The following is an 18202-nucleotide window of genomic DNA, read 5'->3' as shown; positions in this document are numbered from 1 at the left end:
GACTAGTTTAAGTGTTTATGTAGTTAATAAAGTCTTACTTGTATCACACTTGACGTTGGTCATTGTTTGCTCATAACTGCAGATTTATGCTACAGGCTCTGTGTAGAGTTGTACAGTAAGAAAGTTATTTCCCTTAACCAGGAAATTAACGTTCTTAGAATTGACAGACAGTTGACCCTGAGAGGTCAAGTAAATATCTACAGCGGATCTAAATATTTATAATTAATTATAACTAGTTATGATTAATTATTCATATTTCCCCATGAGCTGATTCGCTACAATGTGGTAAAACACATTAAGAGAGCATCACATAAGTGTGTCCTTGCAATCAGCAGAATTACTCTTTCTTTGTGGTTTAAATGAGATATTTTCAATATCATTATATAATTAACCTATTTTAATCAATTTGTATAATAATTATATATGTGAATGGGTAACATCTACAATAAATGATCTAATTATAAGTTTCAAGGGCACTGTAATTAAACAAGGCTGATCAAAGCTAATGAGGTTACGTACTTGTGTAAATATAAAAGTAGTCAGTCAATATTATAAGGTAATATTGTGAAATATTATTACAATTTAAAACAGCTGTTTTCTATGTGAATATACTGTAAAATCTAATTTATTTCTATTTATCAAAGCTGAATTTTCAGCATCATAACTCCAGCCTTTAGTGTCACATGATCTTCAGAAATCATTTTAATATGCCGATTTGCTGCTCAAGCATCACATAAGTGTGTCCTTGCAATCAGCAGAATTACTCTTTCTTTGTGGTTTAAATGAGATATTTTCAATATCATTATATAATTAACCTATTTTAATCAATTTGTATAATAATTATATATGTGAATGGGTAACATCTACAATAAATGATCTAATTATAAGTTTCAAGGGCACTGTAATTAAACAAGGCTGATCAAAGCTAATGAGGTTACGTACTTGTGTAAATATAAAAGTAGTCAGTCAATATTATAAGGTAATATTGTGAAATATTATTACAATTTAAAACAGCTGTTTTCTATGTGAATATACTGTAAAATCTAATTTATTTCTATTTATCAAAGCTGAATTTTCAGCATCATAACTCCAGCCTTTAGTGTCACATGATCTTCAGAAATCATTTTAATATGCCGATTTGCTGCTCAAGAAACATTTCTGATTATTAACAATGTTGAAAACAGTCGTGCTGCTTCATATGTTTGTGGAAACTGTGATGCATTTTATTTTTCAGGAATCTTTGATGAATAGAAAGTGCAGGAAAACAGCATTTATTTGAAATAGAAATCCTTTCCAACATTGTAAAAGTGTTTACTGTCACTTTTGATCAATTTACTGCGACCTTGATGCATTTAAAAAAAAATCCCAACACATGCATACATACATAAATCATTTTGACTTATTTAAGGTTACAAAACTTGAAATCACAGTGGGTAGGAAATATTTTAAATCGACTGAAAAATCGACTGGAAAAATGTAAATCATAAAAAAAAGAAAGTAAATGCTATTATAGGTGTTGGTAGTTTTTTTGTGTGTGTCGCACCTTAATACCTTCTCCTGTATCAACAGACATTTAGACGTCTATAAACCGAAGGCGTCAGCTTCCATATCCGCTGAGAAATATGTCAGATATCGGAAAAAATTGAGAATCCTGCAAACACTGTCAAGTCCAGGCTGTTATAGTTACCGACGAGCCTGCACAGGTTATCAAATGAGCAGCTTCTCAACACTTATGGTGCGGGTCTGTTCAGATGATGAGCATGTGATGAAGGCCCTATCCTCATCTTCATCTTCTGCTGTAGGTTTATGTCTTTATGAGCAGAGCTGTTGTATCTTTCTCTTCCTACAGTTTTAGTATAAAAAGAAATGTAGTGTCGTTTTCAGTATTTTAGTGTTGTTTTCACTCAGAAATTGTGTAGATTTGCAAGTAACACGTTCAATTTTGAAGTGTAAAGACTAGTCCGGTAATCGTTTATGAACGATTTCGAACATATCTACACACTCTTTAGTGATGGAAGATGGTGCACGTGCAGTTTAAGCACGATCACATATGCACACACTCATGCGAACAAGAAAGCGAGATGATTCTTATAAAGATTTTTCTTTGTATTTCTGGCTGTTGATTCTGCAGCCTCTAGTTATGTATTTTACTGGGTTCAATACTGTTAATCTCCAGCATGTGTAGACCTGAGCGGCCCATCCCAGAGCCTCACCCTGCCTCAGTTAGTCATACTTGCCCAACCGCTCAGGTATGTCACAGTGGTTAATCATTAAAGAGGCATATACCTGTGTGTGTGTAATGTCTATTGGCATGAGTAGTTTTTAGAGCGTGATTATGTAATCCAGTTCCTGTAATGGCTCTTTTGACCAGTTCTACACACTCGTTTAGCGTGCAGTTACACAACTCGCCACTCTCAACGCTCTTCCTGTTGCGTTATTCTTTAGAGACTGTGATGATTTAGTGTGTGTGTTTGGAGAGGGTGTGAGATTCTAGATGAGGCATGCTGGCGGACACACCTTCCCACTCACTTTCCCTTCTTCTTCCTGCCTCGGCTCCACCAACATGACAATTTAGGGCTGAGGCGGAGCCAAGCGTATCCCGCAATGCCCTCCATGTCTCTCTGCAGTCAGAACAAGAGCAGGCCTACGACCTGTAGCTAGTTGCATCATTTAGAGGAGCTAGGAAATGGACGGCAGGAGTTAAACAGAAAGAAAGCAGAACAGGAGCATCGCTGCAGCTTTCGATTCGGACAAGTGAAGATAAGGAGCGCGGTTTGTGACTAGCGTGACGCAAAGGAGATGAGTACGCAACAGAGACGGAGGGAATATTCGAGCGACAGCCTGGAGAGGATCCCTTCAGATGACTTGCACTACCAGGGAATGCTGAAAGCCTTGGAAGGCAGGAAAGGTAGTTAGGAAAGCTCTCGGATGCACCTGCTCGTGATGGAAGAGAAATGCCTTCTTTGTAAAAGTCAGATCTCTAGTTATTATTAGCGTGTGAACTTCGCAGACTTACATTGAAACGAATCTTTGATTTTAAGCAGTATTCTGGTTTTGGAAACATTCTTAGGTAACACTGTATTTAGATATTCATTTTACAAGTATCATATCTACATGAACACTCAACCATCCCAGAGCCTCACCCTGCCTCAGTTAGTCATACTTGCCCAACCGCTCAGGTATGTCACAGTGGTTAATCATTAAAGAGGCATATACCTGTGTGTGTGTAATGTCTATTGGCATGAGTAGTTTTTAGAGCGTGATTATGTAATCCAGTTCCTGTAATGGCTCTTTTGACCAGTTCTACACACTCGTTTAGCGTGCAGTTACACAACTCGCCACTCTCAACGCTCTTCCTGTTGCGTTATTCTTTAGAGACTGTGATGATTTAGTGTGTGTGTTTGGAGAGGGTGTGAGATTCTAGATGAGGCATGCTGGCGGACACACCTTCCCACTCACTTTCCCTTCTTCTTCCTGCCTCGGCTCCACCAACATGACAATTTAGGGCTGAGGCGGAGCCAAGCGTATCCCGCAATGCCCTCCATGTCTCTCTGCAGTCAGAACAAGAGCAGGCCTACGACCTGTAGCTAGTTGCATCATTTAGAGGAGCTAGGAAATGGACGGCAGGAGTTAAACAGAAAGAAAGCAGAACAGGAGCATCGCTGCAGCTTTCGATTCGGACAAGTGAAGATAAGGAGCGCGGTTTGTGACTAGCGTGACGCAAAGGAGATGAGTACGCAACAGAGACGGAGGGAATATTCGAGCGACAGCCTGGAGAGGATCCCTTCAGATGACTTGCACTACCAGGGAATGCTGAAAGCCTTGGAAGGCAGGAAAGGTAGTTAGGAAAGCTCTCGGATGCACCTGCTCGTGATGGAAGAGAAATGCCTTCTTTGTAAAAGTCAGATCTCTAGTTATTATTAGCGTGTGAACTTCGCAGACTTACATTGAAACGAATCTTTGATTTTAAGCAGTATTCTGGTTTTGGAAACATTCTTAGGTAACACTGTATTTAGATATTCATTTTACAAGTATCATATCTACATGAACACTCAACACTCTAATGAGAGTTAGTTGACATGTAGTTGCAAAGTTACTTATAGTGAGTAGAATTTCTAAAGAGGACTGTCAGAATAAAGTGTAAGCCATTCATAAAACAAGATCAGTTTAATTGAGAAGCGAAACTGTGTCAGATTAAGATTTAAGCATAAATGGGGTCAGAAAATCAATTTCATTCAAGATATATTCTCTGAGAAAAAGTCTTAATGCCATATGCAAATTTGCTTTCTAAGTCAATGTATCTTATTTTACTGGAAAACATTGTTTATTATTATTATTAGTAGTGGTATTTGCAGTGTATATGGCTTAGGTTTCTTCTTCAATGTCAGTCCAGGATCTAGGAAATCTAGGACTTTTTATCTTGATGTATTAATACTTGTTCATAGTTCTTGCATTAAAGACAACAACCATGAGAAAAATATTTTACACCTTTTTAAATGCAATCTTGTAAGCAAACAGGATTATATTAGAATATATTATAATGAGATCTGATATTAGAAGATCTCATTATTAAAAAACTGCATTTAAGTCTTAATATATTTGAAAGTTTTTTTTTAGTAAAGCAGTAAACAACTCAAGGTTTATCACTAGCCTTATAATGTTTGCAATCTGTCGCAGCTTTGCCCAGGTGCCTTTAATTCACACTATAAAAAGGCTCACACAGAAGCTGCCTCACCTGACCAATATTTAAATAGATGACTTATATTTACCGGTGTAAAATGTGTTAAGTGGGACTGAGGCGACATTCACTGGATTGGCTCGTTCAGTATGTCATCAGCAAACAGTGGTGAGAAAGTGCATTTGACACTATAGCGTACAATAACGCTGGATAAAATGGAATTTTATAGATAAAAAAATTAATTTTCTTGCATGCCTCACACCCCCCAGAGGGCAGGAGTTGTGCGCTGAATCACAAGGGCGTTGGTTTCTGTAACTTTATACAACTTTTAGAGGATAGAAAGCAGTGAACGGTGGTCAAAGGACAAAGGTCTGCTGACGACCCCCGTAAAGCTGTTCATAATTATCCACCTCATCTCCCGCAGTAGGACTCTTCGAACACTAAAAGGAAGTCTTACATTAATGACCCTCCACCCATGATAGTCACCATGGCAGTTATATTTCATAATCTGCTCGTCATACTCCACCCATCAGAAGCAGAAGTCCTGCGGGTCTGAATCAGCTGTTCCCTCAACACTCGACAATCACTCGGCGTTTTAAAGGACTCTTAACATTGCTCAGCAAACAGTTTCAATTGTATATCGTGTTATGCATTGAAGTACCCTGCTGTACTTGACAACATTGTATTGAGCGGAGAACATTTGATTCCACAGAAGCGTCAATTAATTGGATTGAGGTGTTGGGCATTTGCTCTGTTTTGGCTCATGCATTCCTTCGAGATTGCTTGACACTTGATTCCTAGTATATTTAAACGTCTTTGAGTCCTTGCTGATCCGTCGTCACCATCCTTCAAATTAGAGATGGTTTTGGGATGTCCTGTGCACCTGATGCAATTGGTTCAGATTTGGTATTGTGATTAGACATGAGATATGATTTGAGTTTACAGCAGTTTTCCTCCCAGAAAGAGGTGTATTGAAATCTCTTATCATAGACTCTTATTTCTGCAATGCTACAATGCTTCTGTCCTGTGTATTTTTCTACACAAATGTCTATTTTTTCTGTTACTTTGAACACTAACTTCACACTTTACAATATATTAGGTGGCCTTAACTACTATAAACTAGCATTAAATACCTGCAAACTACATGTTGTTCTGAAAAATGTACACATTTTTTGCTAATGAGCTTAGGTTTGGTAGTAAGGGTAAGGTTAGGGTTATAGTGGTTAGGTTTTGCGGTAAGGGTTGAGTTACAGATAGGGATAAAGTTAACACTGTAATGACACATGTTAATTAAGTACAAGCACTTTAAATGTAATTACAATGCACCAACATGCATGTATCAAATGGTTAAGTAGTGTAGCTGAAGCTAACTAATAGAAAAGTAACCAAACTTTACCAACTAACTCACAAACTTTAACCATAAATGTGAGCATGCTGCTTCAGATTACTCTGAACAACGGACTCTTAACATTGCTCAGCAAACAGTTTCAATTGTATATCGTGTTATGCATTGAAGTACCCTGCTGTACTTGACAACATTGTATTGAGCGGAGAACATTTGATTCCACAGAAGCGTCAATTAATTGGATTGAGGTGTTGGGCATTTGCTCTGTTTTGGCTCATGCATTCCTTCGAGATTGCTTGACACTTGATTCCTAGTATATTTAAACGTCTTTGAGTCCTTGCTGATCCGTCGTCACCATCCTTCAAATTAGAGATGGTTTTGGGATGTCCTGTGCACCTGATGCAATTGGTTCAGATTTGGTATTGTGATTAGACATGAGATATGATTTGAGTTTACAGCAGTTTTCCTCCCAGAAAGAGGTGTATTGAAATCTCTTATCATAGACTCTTATTTCTGCAATGCTACAATGCTTCTGTCCTGTGTATTTTTCTACACAAATGTCTATTTTTTCTGTTACTTTGAACACTAACTTCACACTTTACAATATATTAGGTGGCCTTAACTACTATAAACTAGCATTAAATACCTGCAAACTACATGTTGTTCTGAAAAATGTACACATTTTTTGCTAATGAGCTTAGGTTTGGTAGTAAGGGTAAGGTTAGGGTTATAGTGGTTAGGTTTTGCGGTAAGGGTTGAGTTACAGATAGGGATAAAGTTAACACTGTAATGACACATGTTAATTAAGTACAAGCACTTTAAATGTAATTACAATGCACCAACATGCATGTATCAAATGGTTAAGTAGTGTAGCTGAAGCTAACTAATAGAAAAGTAACCAACTTTACCAACTAACTCACATACTTTAACCATAAATGTGAGCATGCTGCTTCAGATTACTCTGAACAACACAGTGCTTTGCAAGTTCTCTAGAAATGATGACAGATGCAAGTGTTGGTAGTTTGTATGCGGTGTTCTCTTGTGTTTTAATGAGCTTAGGTTTGGTAGTAAGGGTAAGGTTAGGGTTATAGTGGTTAGGTTTTGCGGTAAGGGTTGAGTTACAGATAGGGATAAAGTTAACTCTGTAATGACACATGTTAATTAAGTACAAGCACTTTAAATGTAATTACAATGCACCAACATGCATGTATCAAATGGTTAAGTAGTGTAGCTGAAGCTAACTAATAGAAAAAGTAACCAACTTTACCAACTAACTCACAAACTTTAACCATAAATGTGAGCATGCTGCTTCAGATTACTCTGAACAACACAGTGCTTTGCAAGTTCTCTAGTAATGATGACAGATGCAAGTGTTGGTAGTTTGTATGCGGTGTTCTCTTGTGTTTCTCGCTGCTGAAGGAACATGATTCTGCAGGCTGTGGGTGTGTCTGTGGTGTTCGGTTAGTCATGAGTGATGCACACTTAGGATTAAAGCTCTGGTGAATTTTCCCAGCCTGAGGCCTCACAATGCATCACGTTTTCTTCCCTTCGAACCTGCGCTCCGTCGTTGCTTGACAGTCATTGCTCTCCGGCTTTACCCAGAGATCGGTTTCTCACGTGGGTGTGCCTCCTGGGTGCTGAGTTTTAATAGTTTGCTCCTATGCAAAAAGAGCTGATTTAAAAATGCTCTGGCGTGGGTTATCGAGTTTTCATTTGTTGCACTTCTCTCTTCACTTGCAGTCCTGTTGGAAACACACTCACACTAGTGGTTGTTTTGGGCTGAGCGTAACAATCAAATCAACAGATCAGTGATTTGAAAGCATCACAGAGACGGTTTTGCACTTCTCAGTGAAATGAACCTGTTAATTGCTTATTTATAGGGATTTAGCATTTTAAAGTTTAACATCAAAACATTATTTTAATAATCAGCAGTATTTACAAAATGACGTAAATTCCTTCATATCCAGACATTTACTCTGAACACTGCTGAAGTGTGTTTACATTTTTTTTCTTTATCTTTTTTTGCAGATGAACGGGACAGAGTGCAGAAGAAGACTTTCACAAAATGGGTGAACAAACACTTAATAAAGGTACCTTTATGTTCATTATTCACTGCAGTTTGTCAGGATAATATGACCAGTGATTATCGGTCCTGCTCTTCCCTTCTGTGTACTCATCCATTCATGTTCAAATTGTGATTTTACTGTTATTGACTTATTTGATTATCATTTTAACAAACAAATCCAATGCAACTTACTATACACTTTCGCAGCACAAGTATCTTAGGTTTAGTTCATGAATCAACCCTTGCAGAGTTTGAACCTACAATGGCCGATGTGATCAACATCTTATATATTGTTGTTGTGAAATGATATATCACAATGTAGTTTTAATGGAAAAAAAAAAACTTTTTGTAACGTACAGTAAAAACTAAGACAAGCAAACAATGAAAAAGAACTGTGTGATAAGGTTTTCTGTACTCTAGCTTTGGGTGTGTGCACTGATTAAAAACTGATTAAAACGTGTCGTTTTAGTATCACTGAGATACTATTATAGTTTTTTTTTTTTAATTACTATTTGTTTTTATTTTCCATTTTAATATTCATTTTAAAGTTTAAAAAGTAATTTTAAAGTGAGATTTTGTCATTTGTCATCAAGTGTTTTCCCCCTAAATATGTCTATATAATTGTAAAATTTTATTTCAGTTTTAGTTATTTTAGTACATTGAGTTGAGGGGGGAAAAAGCTAAAAAAGTGAAACTATTTCAAGCAACATTTTTTTTTTTCCATTTGATTTTTTATAGCTTTATTATTAGTTTCGGTCAACTAATAATAATCATAGTCAGAACAGTGTGCGAGTATCAAATTAAGTTCTTTCATGTTTTATTGCACTTTAATGATCGCTTTAAGAAAGGCTTAAAAACATCAACTTTTATTACAGTGCAGCACTGCGATGTCATGTGAGCATAACCATGATGGACAGATAATACTCCTTGTTACATTTCTGCCAGTTTATCATATCTCCCAGTGTATTGCTCACACATACCACTACTATTAGTTACCAGTGCAATTTTGAGCCACTATGTCACAACACCCAGTTTAGAAACTAGTGTACTCATCTTAAAGTCTCTTCCATTTGGGGAGACATAACAGCTGTTGGGCTGAACATGGTTTCTGTTTGTATCCGCCGTAGAGAAGCAGATCATATCCTGTCCACACATGCTATAAATCTACACACGGCTCGTTTATCATCGTCTAGTCTAAAGTGTCTAGTGTTTAGGCAGAAAGGGGGTGTGTTGAAAATCCAAACAAAAGATAATGAAAATGTAGCGCCAGACAAAATTGGAGGTTATTAGCACTCGTACAAATCAATCAAGCCTGTTCTTTCACCGTAGAGGAGGCAAAACACGAGACCCCTTCAGAACAAAAGAGTTGATATAAGACAAACCTGCGTGTCAAGAACATCTGGATTAATTTTGCAGCATGCATATCATATTCAGGGAATAAACACTTGTCAGTCCAGCCAACAGTAGCACATGTGCTGCAGATCTTTGGCTGGGTTAAAGCCCTTTATCTGTGATTAAACAAAAGCCAAGTTTGACTACTTTGTTTCTCAGAGGAGGACTGAATTTAAACTTTTCTCACACATCTTTGGTAAAAAATTACAGCTCAAATGAACAACTGTTTTAGGCTAAATTCTGAATGTAACCTCATCATTGCAGATTATTATGTTTGACAATGTGCTTTCGTCATTTATTCTGACCTTATCTCATAATACTTCCTTACCTTATTTGTTATGAATTTTGGCAAAGTTTCTGGGTAAAACAATTGTTTTATATACTGTGCATTATATTAATTATTATTAATATCAAAGTGATTTTAGGATGTGCATCCAGAGCACACCTACATAAACCTATGTAGCAAATGTTCAACTCATTTGTATTTAATACAAACACTGAGTATGTTTTCACTCTTTATACTATCAAATATAAGCCCTTATTTTATAATAATCTGGCTGTTATCTACACTGACACATCTATATTTGCTGACTGAATGTTTGAGTTTGACCTTGACAAACACTTAGAGATCACAAAAACAGTTTGCTCTGTGGTTTGTCGCTGTCATCAGCTGTTTTCTAGCGCTTATTAGATGCTGCTATTGCTTTGTGCTGAAAACATGGGCTAGTGGTCAAGTATATGGAGATAGATGGCACAAATGAGACTTATTACGGTATAATACACCCATACATTGCTTAGGTCTGGATTGGTGTTTTGCCAATGTGTGACTCGAACACTGACTGTGATATAATACATTATAGCAAAGAGTCATCGATTGTGATGAAGTTCATTGCAATAATAGACAGTATGATTTGTGTGTGAGGTTTAATGCATTTAATGCATACATCAATGGAAAGATTATTTATTCAGCTTTCAGATGATGTATACATCTCAATTTTAAAAAATTGACCCTAATGACTGGTTTTGTGGTCCAGGGTCACATTTCACTTTCAGGTGGATGAATAGATGTTTTTGTGAGAGAAAAGAGGCTGCAGGTTTTATTGTGCTGAACTTCAGAAGACCTCAGTAGTTCTGTCTATCATCTTTTCCTTGTCCTCTGCTTTATACAGCAGTTGAATAGAAGTCATTTATCCAGCTTACAAATGCTTTATATTAAGACTTTTAAAATACATAAAATATAATTACATTTACATTACAGAGAAAGTACAATTCTGAACATTTGATATCTAATATTTGCAAAGAATTAAGTACAAATTTCAGAAAATGATTTCCAGTGAGTGTTCCTCAAGGTATAACAACATTTAACCGAATAAGATGTTAAGTTTCCACGATGGAAAGATAATTCATTTACTCACTCTCATGGCATTCTAAAACCGCTTAGATTTTTATTTTTCTGTGGAAGCCAAAATGAGAACATCCAGGCTGCTTTTTCCATACAAATCAAGTGCAAATCAGCTGAAACAGCCAAGCCATGAACAAAAACTACCAGCAGTGCTTCGTATGAAGTGTTCTTTTAATGTGAAGGCTTTGTGTGAAGAACAGTCTGGACTTTCTGCTAAATGTCTTATTTTATGTCTGTGGAAAAAGATAAATCGCAGGTTTTGAACATGATAAAAGGAGATTATAGTAATATAACTGATGTAGCTGATATCAGCATCAGATTTTAAATCTTAATGTTGTCCTTCATCATTCAACTTTCACTTCTTTCTTCCATTTCGAATCGATGTAACTCCATTCATCTCTCTGTGCTCTTCTCTCCTCCTCATCCTCTCCTCCAGCACCGGAGAGCTGAGGTAGGTCCATCTGTCAGCGTGTCCCAGCATGCTCTGCTCTCTCACACGCATGTTCAGTGCTCCTTGTCCTCCCCGAGGCTCTTCTGCTGAACCATGCTCACAGCTTGAGCTTGAGCTTGAAAATGGCCCATTGGTTGCCATTCATTTTAGTCTCATGCACTGCAACCCCATCTGCTCACTCACATACTGGATGTACAGTGACGACAGCTCTGTCATTGTACTTGGATTATAGGAAGCAATGTTGCTAAAATTATAAATTGTGAAAAGGTTTGCTGTGTTACACTATTAGTTAAAGAGTAGTTGATCCTAAAATCCTGTCATCATTCACTCAACACACTGTTTTTATATATATATATATATATATATTTTTTTTTTATTTTTTTTTTGTCCTTCCTGGAACTTTACAGATTTGATTGTTATTATAGTAAAAAATAAAGATTTGTTTGGAACTGGGGTTATATAGTTAAACTAAAGCTAAAACAAAACAAAATGTTAATGGAAATAAATTTTAAAAATCTTGTTTTATTTCAGCTACATTTCTTAACATTTCTCATTTTAATGTAGTACTCAATGTGCTAAAATAACTAATAAATAAATAAACTAATAAATAAACATTAAAAACGTCTTAGACATTTACAAAAACTAAAATGGCAAACAACAAAATCACTAAAACTAAAATTACATTTCAATTAATTTAATTTAAAATTAAAAAATCACTCAAATTAAATAGAAAACAGAAAATATTTAAAATATAAAAAATCCTGCAATATTTATCAATGGTACTAAAATAACACTGATTTGAATGTGTTTGCAACAACATGAGGGTGAATAAATGATCACAGAACTGTCAGTTTTCTGTGAACTGTAGCTTTAAGGATTTTCAAGCGAGCTGCAGAGAGGGTTTTGCAGCAGTGCATGTTGATATAGCTGATATAGATATAGTTAATATTGATAGCTGCATGATAAATACCTGAGGAAGCCCAGTCTGTCTGTGTTTTTATTATTGAAGCTGAGATCTGACTCAACGAGGTTTTATAAACCTACTGTACAATGATTGAGTGGCTGATTTAGAAAAGAAGGAGAAAGCGTCAGAATTTAATGTAAACTCTGTCACTCAGTAAATCATTTGACACAGATCTTTTTTTGACATGAGGCAGGTGAGCCGCTCTTCTGCCTGCAGCCATGCATTGCCCTGTCCTGTACTCACTGAATAAAACGCAAATCAATCACTTTGAATTCAGGTTTTTTTCCCTCTCTTAACAAGAGACATGCATGCTTGTGTTTAGAGTCCCTGCTCGAGCTGCCCAGTTTTGGAGTCTTAACTGTTTCAGATGCCCAGAAAATATCATTTGGTCAAAATCATGTTGTTCCAAACTTAAACACAAAATTAGGTGTTAGGCAGCATGTCTAAGCTTCTGTTTTTATCCTGTACAAGAACACTGGATTTGTTAAATGTGAGACAAAATCATCACAATTAAAAGAACCAAAGACTTAAACTACTTCAGTCTGTGTGCATTGAATTTATTTAATACACGAGTTTCACAATTTGAGTTGAATTACTGAAATAAATGAACTTTTCCACGACATTCTAATTTATTGAGATGCACCTGTATACTGCCAAGCTCTAAAAAGAACATAAACGTACCAGAGAATTTCAAGTGACATTTCCAAATGACAAGTCAGTTGGAATATATAGGACTTGGATTGGATTGGCATCACCATTAACTTTCCTTGAATGGAATAAAATGTAGAAGCTCAGATTTTTTTTTATATTTTTTTATGTAAAAAATATACATGAGGATAGATGAATTATGACAAAATGTTGTCAACAAAATGACCAAAAGTGGAAATTCTAGGTGCGTGATTTTGTCCTTCAAACTAATAAAACACAAACCTGCTGACAATTTAACCAATTCAACTAAATCACGCAGTCACCTGTCAAAAAAAGTTCAACGTCCAGAAAAATCATGGATGAATCTGATTGCATCAAACGGTAATCAGGATGTGCTACAAACACAATACAGTTAAGATCGGGGTTGTAAGTTTAGTGTTTGTTTGTGAGGAATGAAATCTTCAGAATTGACTGCAGAGTTGGATTTTCTTTCTGCAGGGATGTTTTTTTTATATGTGTGACTCTCATAAACTGATCTTTGCGTTATCTCCATCCTCAGACTCAGCGTCATGTGAATGACCTGTATGAAGATCTCCGAGATGGACATAACCTGATCTCCCTTCTGGAGGTCCTCTCCGGAGAGACGCTGGTGAGTGTAACCTAACTTCTTCCTCCACTAATGCAGCTAAACAGCCAGTCAAGGGAAGACCATCTCTTACCCCAGTCTACCTCTCCACCTCCAACCTTGCCCTCAGCCTTCACACAAATCCAAAGTCCTGATCCAGATCTCCAGGTCAACGAAGACATGTTAATGGGTGATGCCTTGGAATACGTCTCTAAATTCGAAACACGTTTTGTTGAATCACACCCAAAACACTGGGTTCAGATATTCCAGGCAAATTCTCGACATCTTCCCATCAAACTGCTTCATTTCTTGGCTGTAGCTCTGACATTAACGTCACTCTTCGGCTTTTCTTTTGAATCTGTGTGGCTCTTTGACTCTTTCTCTGCCTTTCATCCCACCGTCTCTTTGCTGACCTTTACCCTTTGACTTCTGTCTGCTCTCTTTGCACTTCTCTTGCTGGTCAAGCCGAGGGAGCGGGACGTTGTGCGGAGCGTGCGGTTGGTGAGTGATGCAGATGCTTCATTGGCATGGGTCACTCACTGTGGCTGGCCTGCGCATGATGTCACGTCCGCCAGTCTTGCTGTAGTCTTGTTTTCATTTGTTATTAGAGTTACTTCAATGCTACTGTATGTCTCACGGCGATAAAATGCTAGGTATCTCAGCTGATTAAAGTGTCCCTATTATGAGTAATGAAAGGTTCATATTTTGGTTTTGGGAGTCCCCAACAACAGGTTGACATGCATGCAAGGTCAAAAAACACTTTCATTATCTTAATATATGCATTTATTTTTATCTTACTTGCTCCCCAACAACAGGTTGACATGCATGCAAGGTCAAAAAACACTTTCATTGTCTTATAATATGCATTTATTTTTAGCTTTCTTGCTCAACGACTCCCAAACGATTCGCTCAATGATTCATTTTTTCAAACCCCTGCTTTGCGTGACGCTAATCTGCGGTGATTGGTCTCATTTTCATTTCATCTCGCCTGTGATGGCTGATAAAGCAGCGTTTGTGAGCGCAGTGCTGCTTTGTGGACAATATGCTAACGTTTCATGTTGACGTCAAGATGAAACGGCTTGGGATTCGTTTTAAAAACGACTGGTTTCAATGATTCAGAGTCGACTCTTTCTTTTGAGAGACAATAACTCTATGCACGGGGTACTTTTAGATTTAAAACTTTGCAGGATGTTTTCATTCACTTAGAGCTGTGTTACACACTGCATGAAAGGTAATTTTTAAAAAAAATCCATAGTAGGGGCACTTTAAAATAAAGATTACAGGGTAATTATTCAGCAGGTTGGTAGCTAAATGTTGTAAGACTTCATTAAAAATTCTAAATTTAAAGATTTAAAAGATACGTCTGCAAAAAAACATTACTGTCTTAAGCATGTTTTTTCTTCTAATTTGTTGGGACTTTTATTTTGAAAGTTTACTATTAGGAATAGCATTACAGTAGCAGTTTCATTTACTCTTATACAACAATATTGAAAGACTTGTTTAAGATTTATAAATAAAAAAGGTTTAAGATCAAAAACAACATTGCTGTCTTAATAAAGCATGTTTTTGCTTCTAATTTGATTACTTTTATTCTGAAATTTGACTGTTCTAAATAACATTACAGTAGCCTCCGCTTGCGCATGACTGATGCTGTTTCTCTTTATGACACCATCTATCTGAACCTCGTCACAGTTTGGGTGTGTGACCGATATAACGAATTAATGATATCTAAGTGACTGCCAAATAAATCCACATTTATTGTGAAGCAATATATAACTGATTATAAGTTGTGCAAGACATGCTTTTTTAAGTTAAAGTTGTTCAGGTCACAAAATGATGTCTGCAAACTCTTGGAGTGTGTTTGGGGAGTCAAATGTTTTGGGTTGTTTCCTATAATACAGAACGTTTTTTTTTGTAGCATTCAGTAGTTATTTAGCATTCATCCACAATATTATACCACGTTACGTCCCTAAAGCCACAAGACCATCACTTCTGTCAAATAAGCTTAAAGACCCCATGAAGTGACTCAACATGCATTTTATTTATTTGTTTGTTTAATTATTTTTTTTTTGCATGATCTGTGTTGACGTATTGAAACAGGAAATTGGGGCTTGGCATATCAAAGCAGGTATTATTTATTTAGGGAACATGCTCATTCTTGCGTGGAGCTTATTGGACACAAATTTGTATATGTTCCTGATCACAACATGAATCAGAATATCAAAAATGTATATTTTAAATGCAGATTTAGTTTTTCTGTCACCTAGAATACAGATGTCCTCAATGCTAGCAGGCATAAACTAAACATTTTGATTTCATGGGGTCTTTAATGTCTTTTCTTTGCATTATTAGTGTTCATAAATATTGTAGCCTCACTGCAAGGTCCTCCTTGTTCTTCATTATTTCTTCATTTAGACCTTCCAAAGAAGTTTCTCTGGGCACTCAAGGACACGTCTCAGTCTCGTCTCTTCTTTAAACAATGTTATGTGTCTTATTCCCCCTCTGTCTGTCTCCACAGCCTCGTGAGAGAGGACGCATGCGATTCCACAAACTGCAGAATGTGCAGATAGCACTGGATTTCCTCAGACACCGGCAGGTACGAGAACAACACAACTTACAAACTACTTCAAAAGGATAGTATGTCCAAAAATTATAGTTCTGTCATGACAACTCTCGGAGGGATTGGCATGGTAATGTACATGACAATGTTAATGTATTTGGTTCTTGGCGGAATAGATCTGCTACGCTGCTGCTGCTGCGACTGCTACGGCAAGCACTAGTCATATATTTGAATGTTGAGCAGCGAGCTCGTTGGCTACCGATACAGAAGAGAACCAATCAGCTGTGTCATGTGATAATGATGTAATTAGGTCAGATTGAGTTAGACCTATCGGACTGCGCCATCTAGAGTTTCATGCCAGAACTCTGTATTTGTCCTTACTGTCCTTATTCAACCTCGTTGGTTTCCAAACCTGTGTATTTTCTTTCATCCGTGGATTATCAAAGGAGATGTTTAGCAGAATGTCCAAGCTGCTTTCTTACATGAAGTTAAAGTTAATTGGAACCGCTGTCTGGTCACAACAAAACTGACCATCAAAGCATTAGAAAAAGCCATCTAGAAAATGTGTGTATCTTCAGTCGTCTTAGTGGGGAAAAGAGCAGCATAGACATTTTGCTTTAAGTGCCTCCTTGAGTGTTTTCATGGAAAAAGCAAATCATAGAGTATTGAGACAGTGTCTCAAATGTGAAATGCTGTTCTTCTCTGTAAATCACAGGTCAAGCTGGTGAATATCAGGAACGATGACATTGCAGACGGGAACCCAAAGCTGACGCTGGGTCTCATATGGACCATCATCCTGCACTTCCAGGTCTCCTGTTCTGTTAGTGTTGAGTTCCCATACCATTTACCTCCTCCTCCTCCTGGGCTCCTGATCAGTTTGTTCAATCACTTCAGTCTGGGTCAATCACTGGTTCATTTAATTCTTTGGGTGTCATCGGTTTCCAATCAAACATCAATAGGGTCAATCGTTTTTGCTTCAAACCAGTATCTGCCTCATGCAATAACATGCACTTTTTTTTTTAAATAATCTCCTTTAATCAGGAATATCCATTATGATCAACCACAACAGTCGTAGAATGTTAAAATGATGCAGTTTGTTTGATTCTCTACACAAATCTGTTCAGTGTCTTAGGCGCCATGAGGAATTGAGAATCTTTGATCTAATCTAATTTCATAATCTAATATCCAGGCTGTTTTGTAGATCTGAATTATGTGAATCTGTTGTTCAAGGTGTTCAGTTACAACCACACCCTGATTTATTCCACCTCAAACAATTAAACTACAGCTGCCAGGAGACTGTCACACATTCAGCCGATTGTAATGCTCGAACATGTCCTTCCATTGTTTGAGGGAATTTAATTTCCTTGGATTGATCAAATAAGTTGGCAGGACTTCTGGTTCATCCAACAGCGACACAGAGGTTTATGTAGAGATGTGGCGTATGAACTTCTGCCCACCTCTTCAAGAAATAAAAGAGCTTTCTCTTTATGGAGGTAGCCTGACCGAAAATAGAGTCTCGTGACCAGGGTTTTAGATGGTGCCAAACTTCTGCTTGAAATTTTATTGAGGTTTTGCAACCTCCCATGAGCTTGTCTTCTATCCTGACTGACATTAAAAATGATTAAATGATTGTTTAAATAAGTATAGAAAAACACTATTTCTAAAAGATTTCCTCAAAATTAAGTTTACAGTAGTTTAAGTCTAGAGTGTTTCATCCCTTTTCCTTAGCCTCTTTATCGTGTTCTATTGAGTTTCCCCAAATTCTAAACGGAATCCTGCATTAAACATCAAACTGGCACTTATGTAATTTCTTTCTTTCTTTCTTTCTTTTATTTTATTTTTTTGTGAAATGTTGGGACACATGAAACTCATGAACCCAGGACCGTCCAGGATAATCTGGAACATTTGGTCACCATAATTTGTTAAAACCAAAGCCTTAAAACAGCGTTTGTGAGTAACTAAAAGCAACTGTACTACATCAGTCAATGTTGCCAGAAGTATATCTTTTATCTTTTTTTGTAGTCAAATACATACAGTATCTAGTTTAATGCTTGTTTTATTAACTATGAGTA

The 18202-nt window shown here is 36.9% G+C and overlaps 1 protein-coding gene across 1 annotated transcript in view; it reads left to right on the top strand.

Annotated features, from left to right (window-relative positions):
- plecb (plectin b) overlaps positions 1-18202 on the top strand; it is an 82522-nt gene that overhangs the window by 21254 nt on the left and 43066 nt on the right. Inside the window, exons 2-5 of the mRNA XM_016519553.1 lie at positions 8052-8113; positions 13505-13594; positions 16089-16166; positions 16846-16938. Coding sequence (XP_016375039.1) covers positions 8052-8113; positions 13505-13594; positions 16089-16166; positions 16846-16938 — 323 coding nt within the window. The remainder of the gene's footprint in view (positions 1-8051; positions 8114-13504; positions 13595-16088; positions 16167-16845; positions 16939-18202) is intronic.

The sequence above is a fragment of the Sinocyclocheilus rhinocerous genome, unplaced genomic scaffold (genome assembly GCF_001515625.1).
Source record: "Sinocyclocheilus rhinocerous isolate Xijiao unplaced genomic scaffold, SAMN03320098_v1.1 scaffold1470, whole genome shotgun sequence".
NCBI lineage: Eukaryota > Metazoa > Chordata > Actinopteri > Cypriniformes > Cyprinidae > Sinocyclocheilus > Sinocyclocheilus rhinocerous.
The sequence above is the reverse complement of the archived record's forward strand: the minus strand, read 5'-3'. Positions and strand labels throughout refer to the sequence as shown.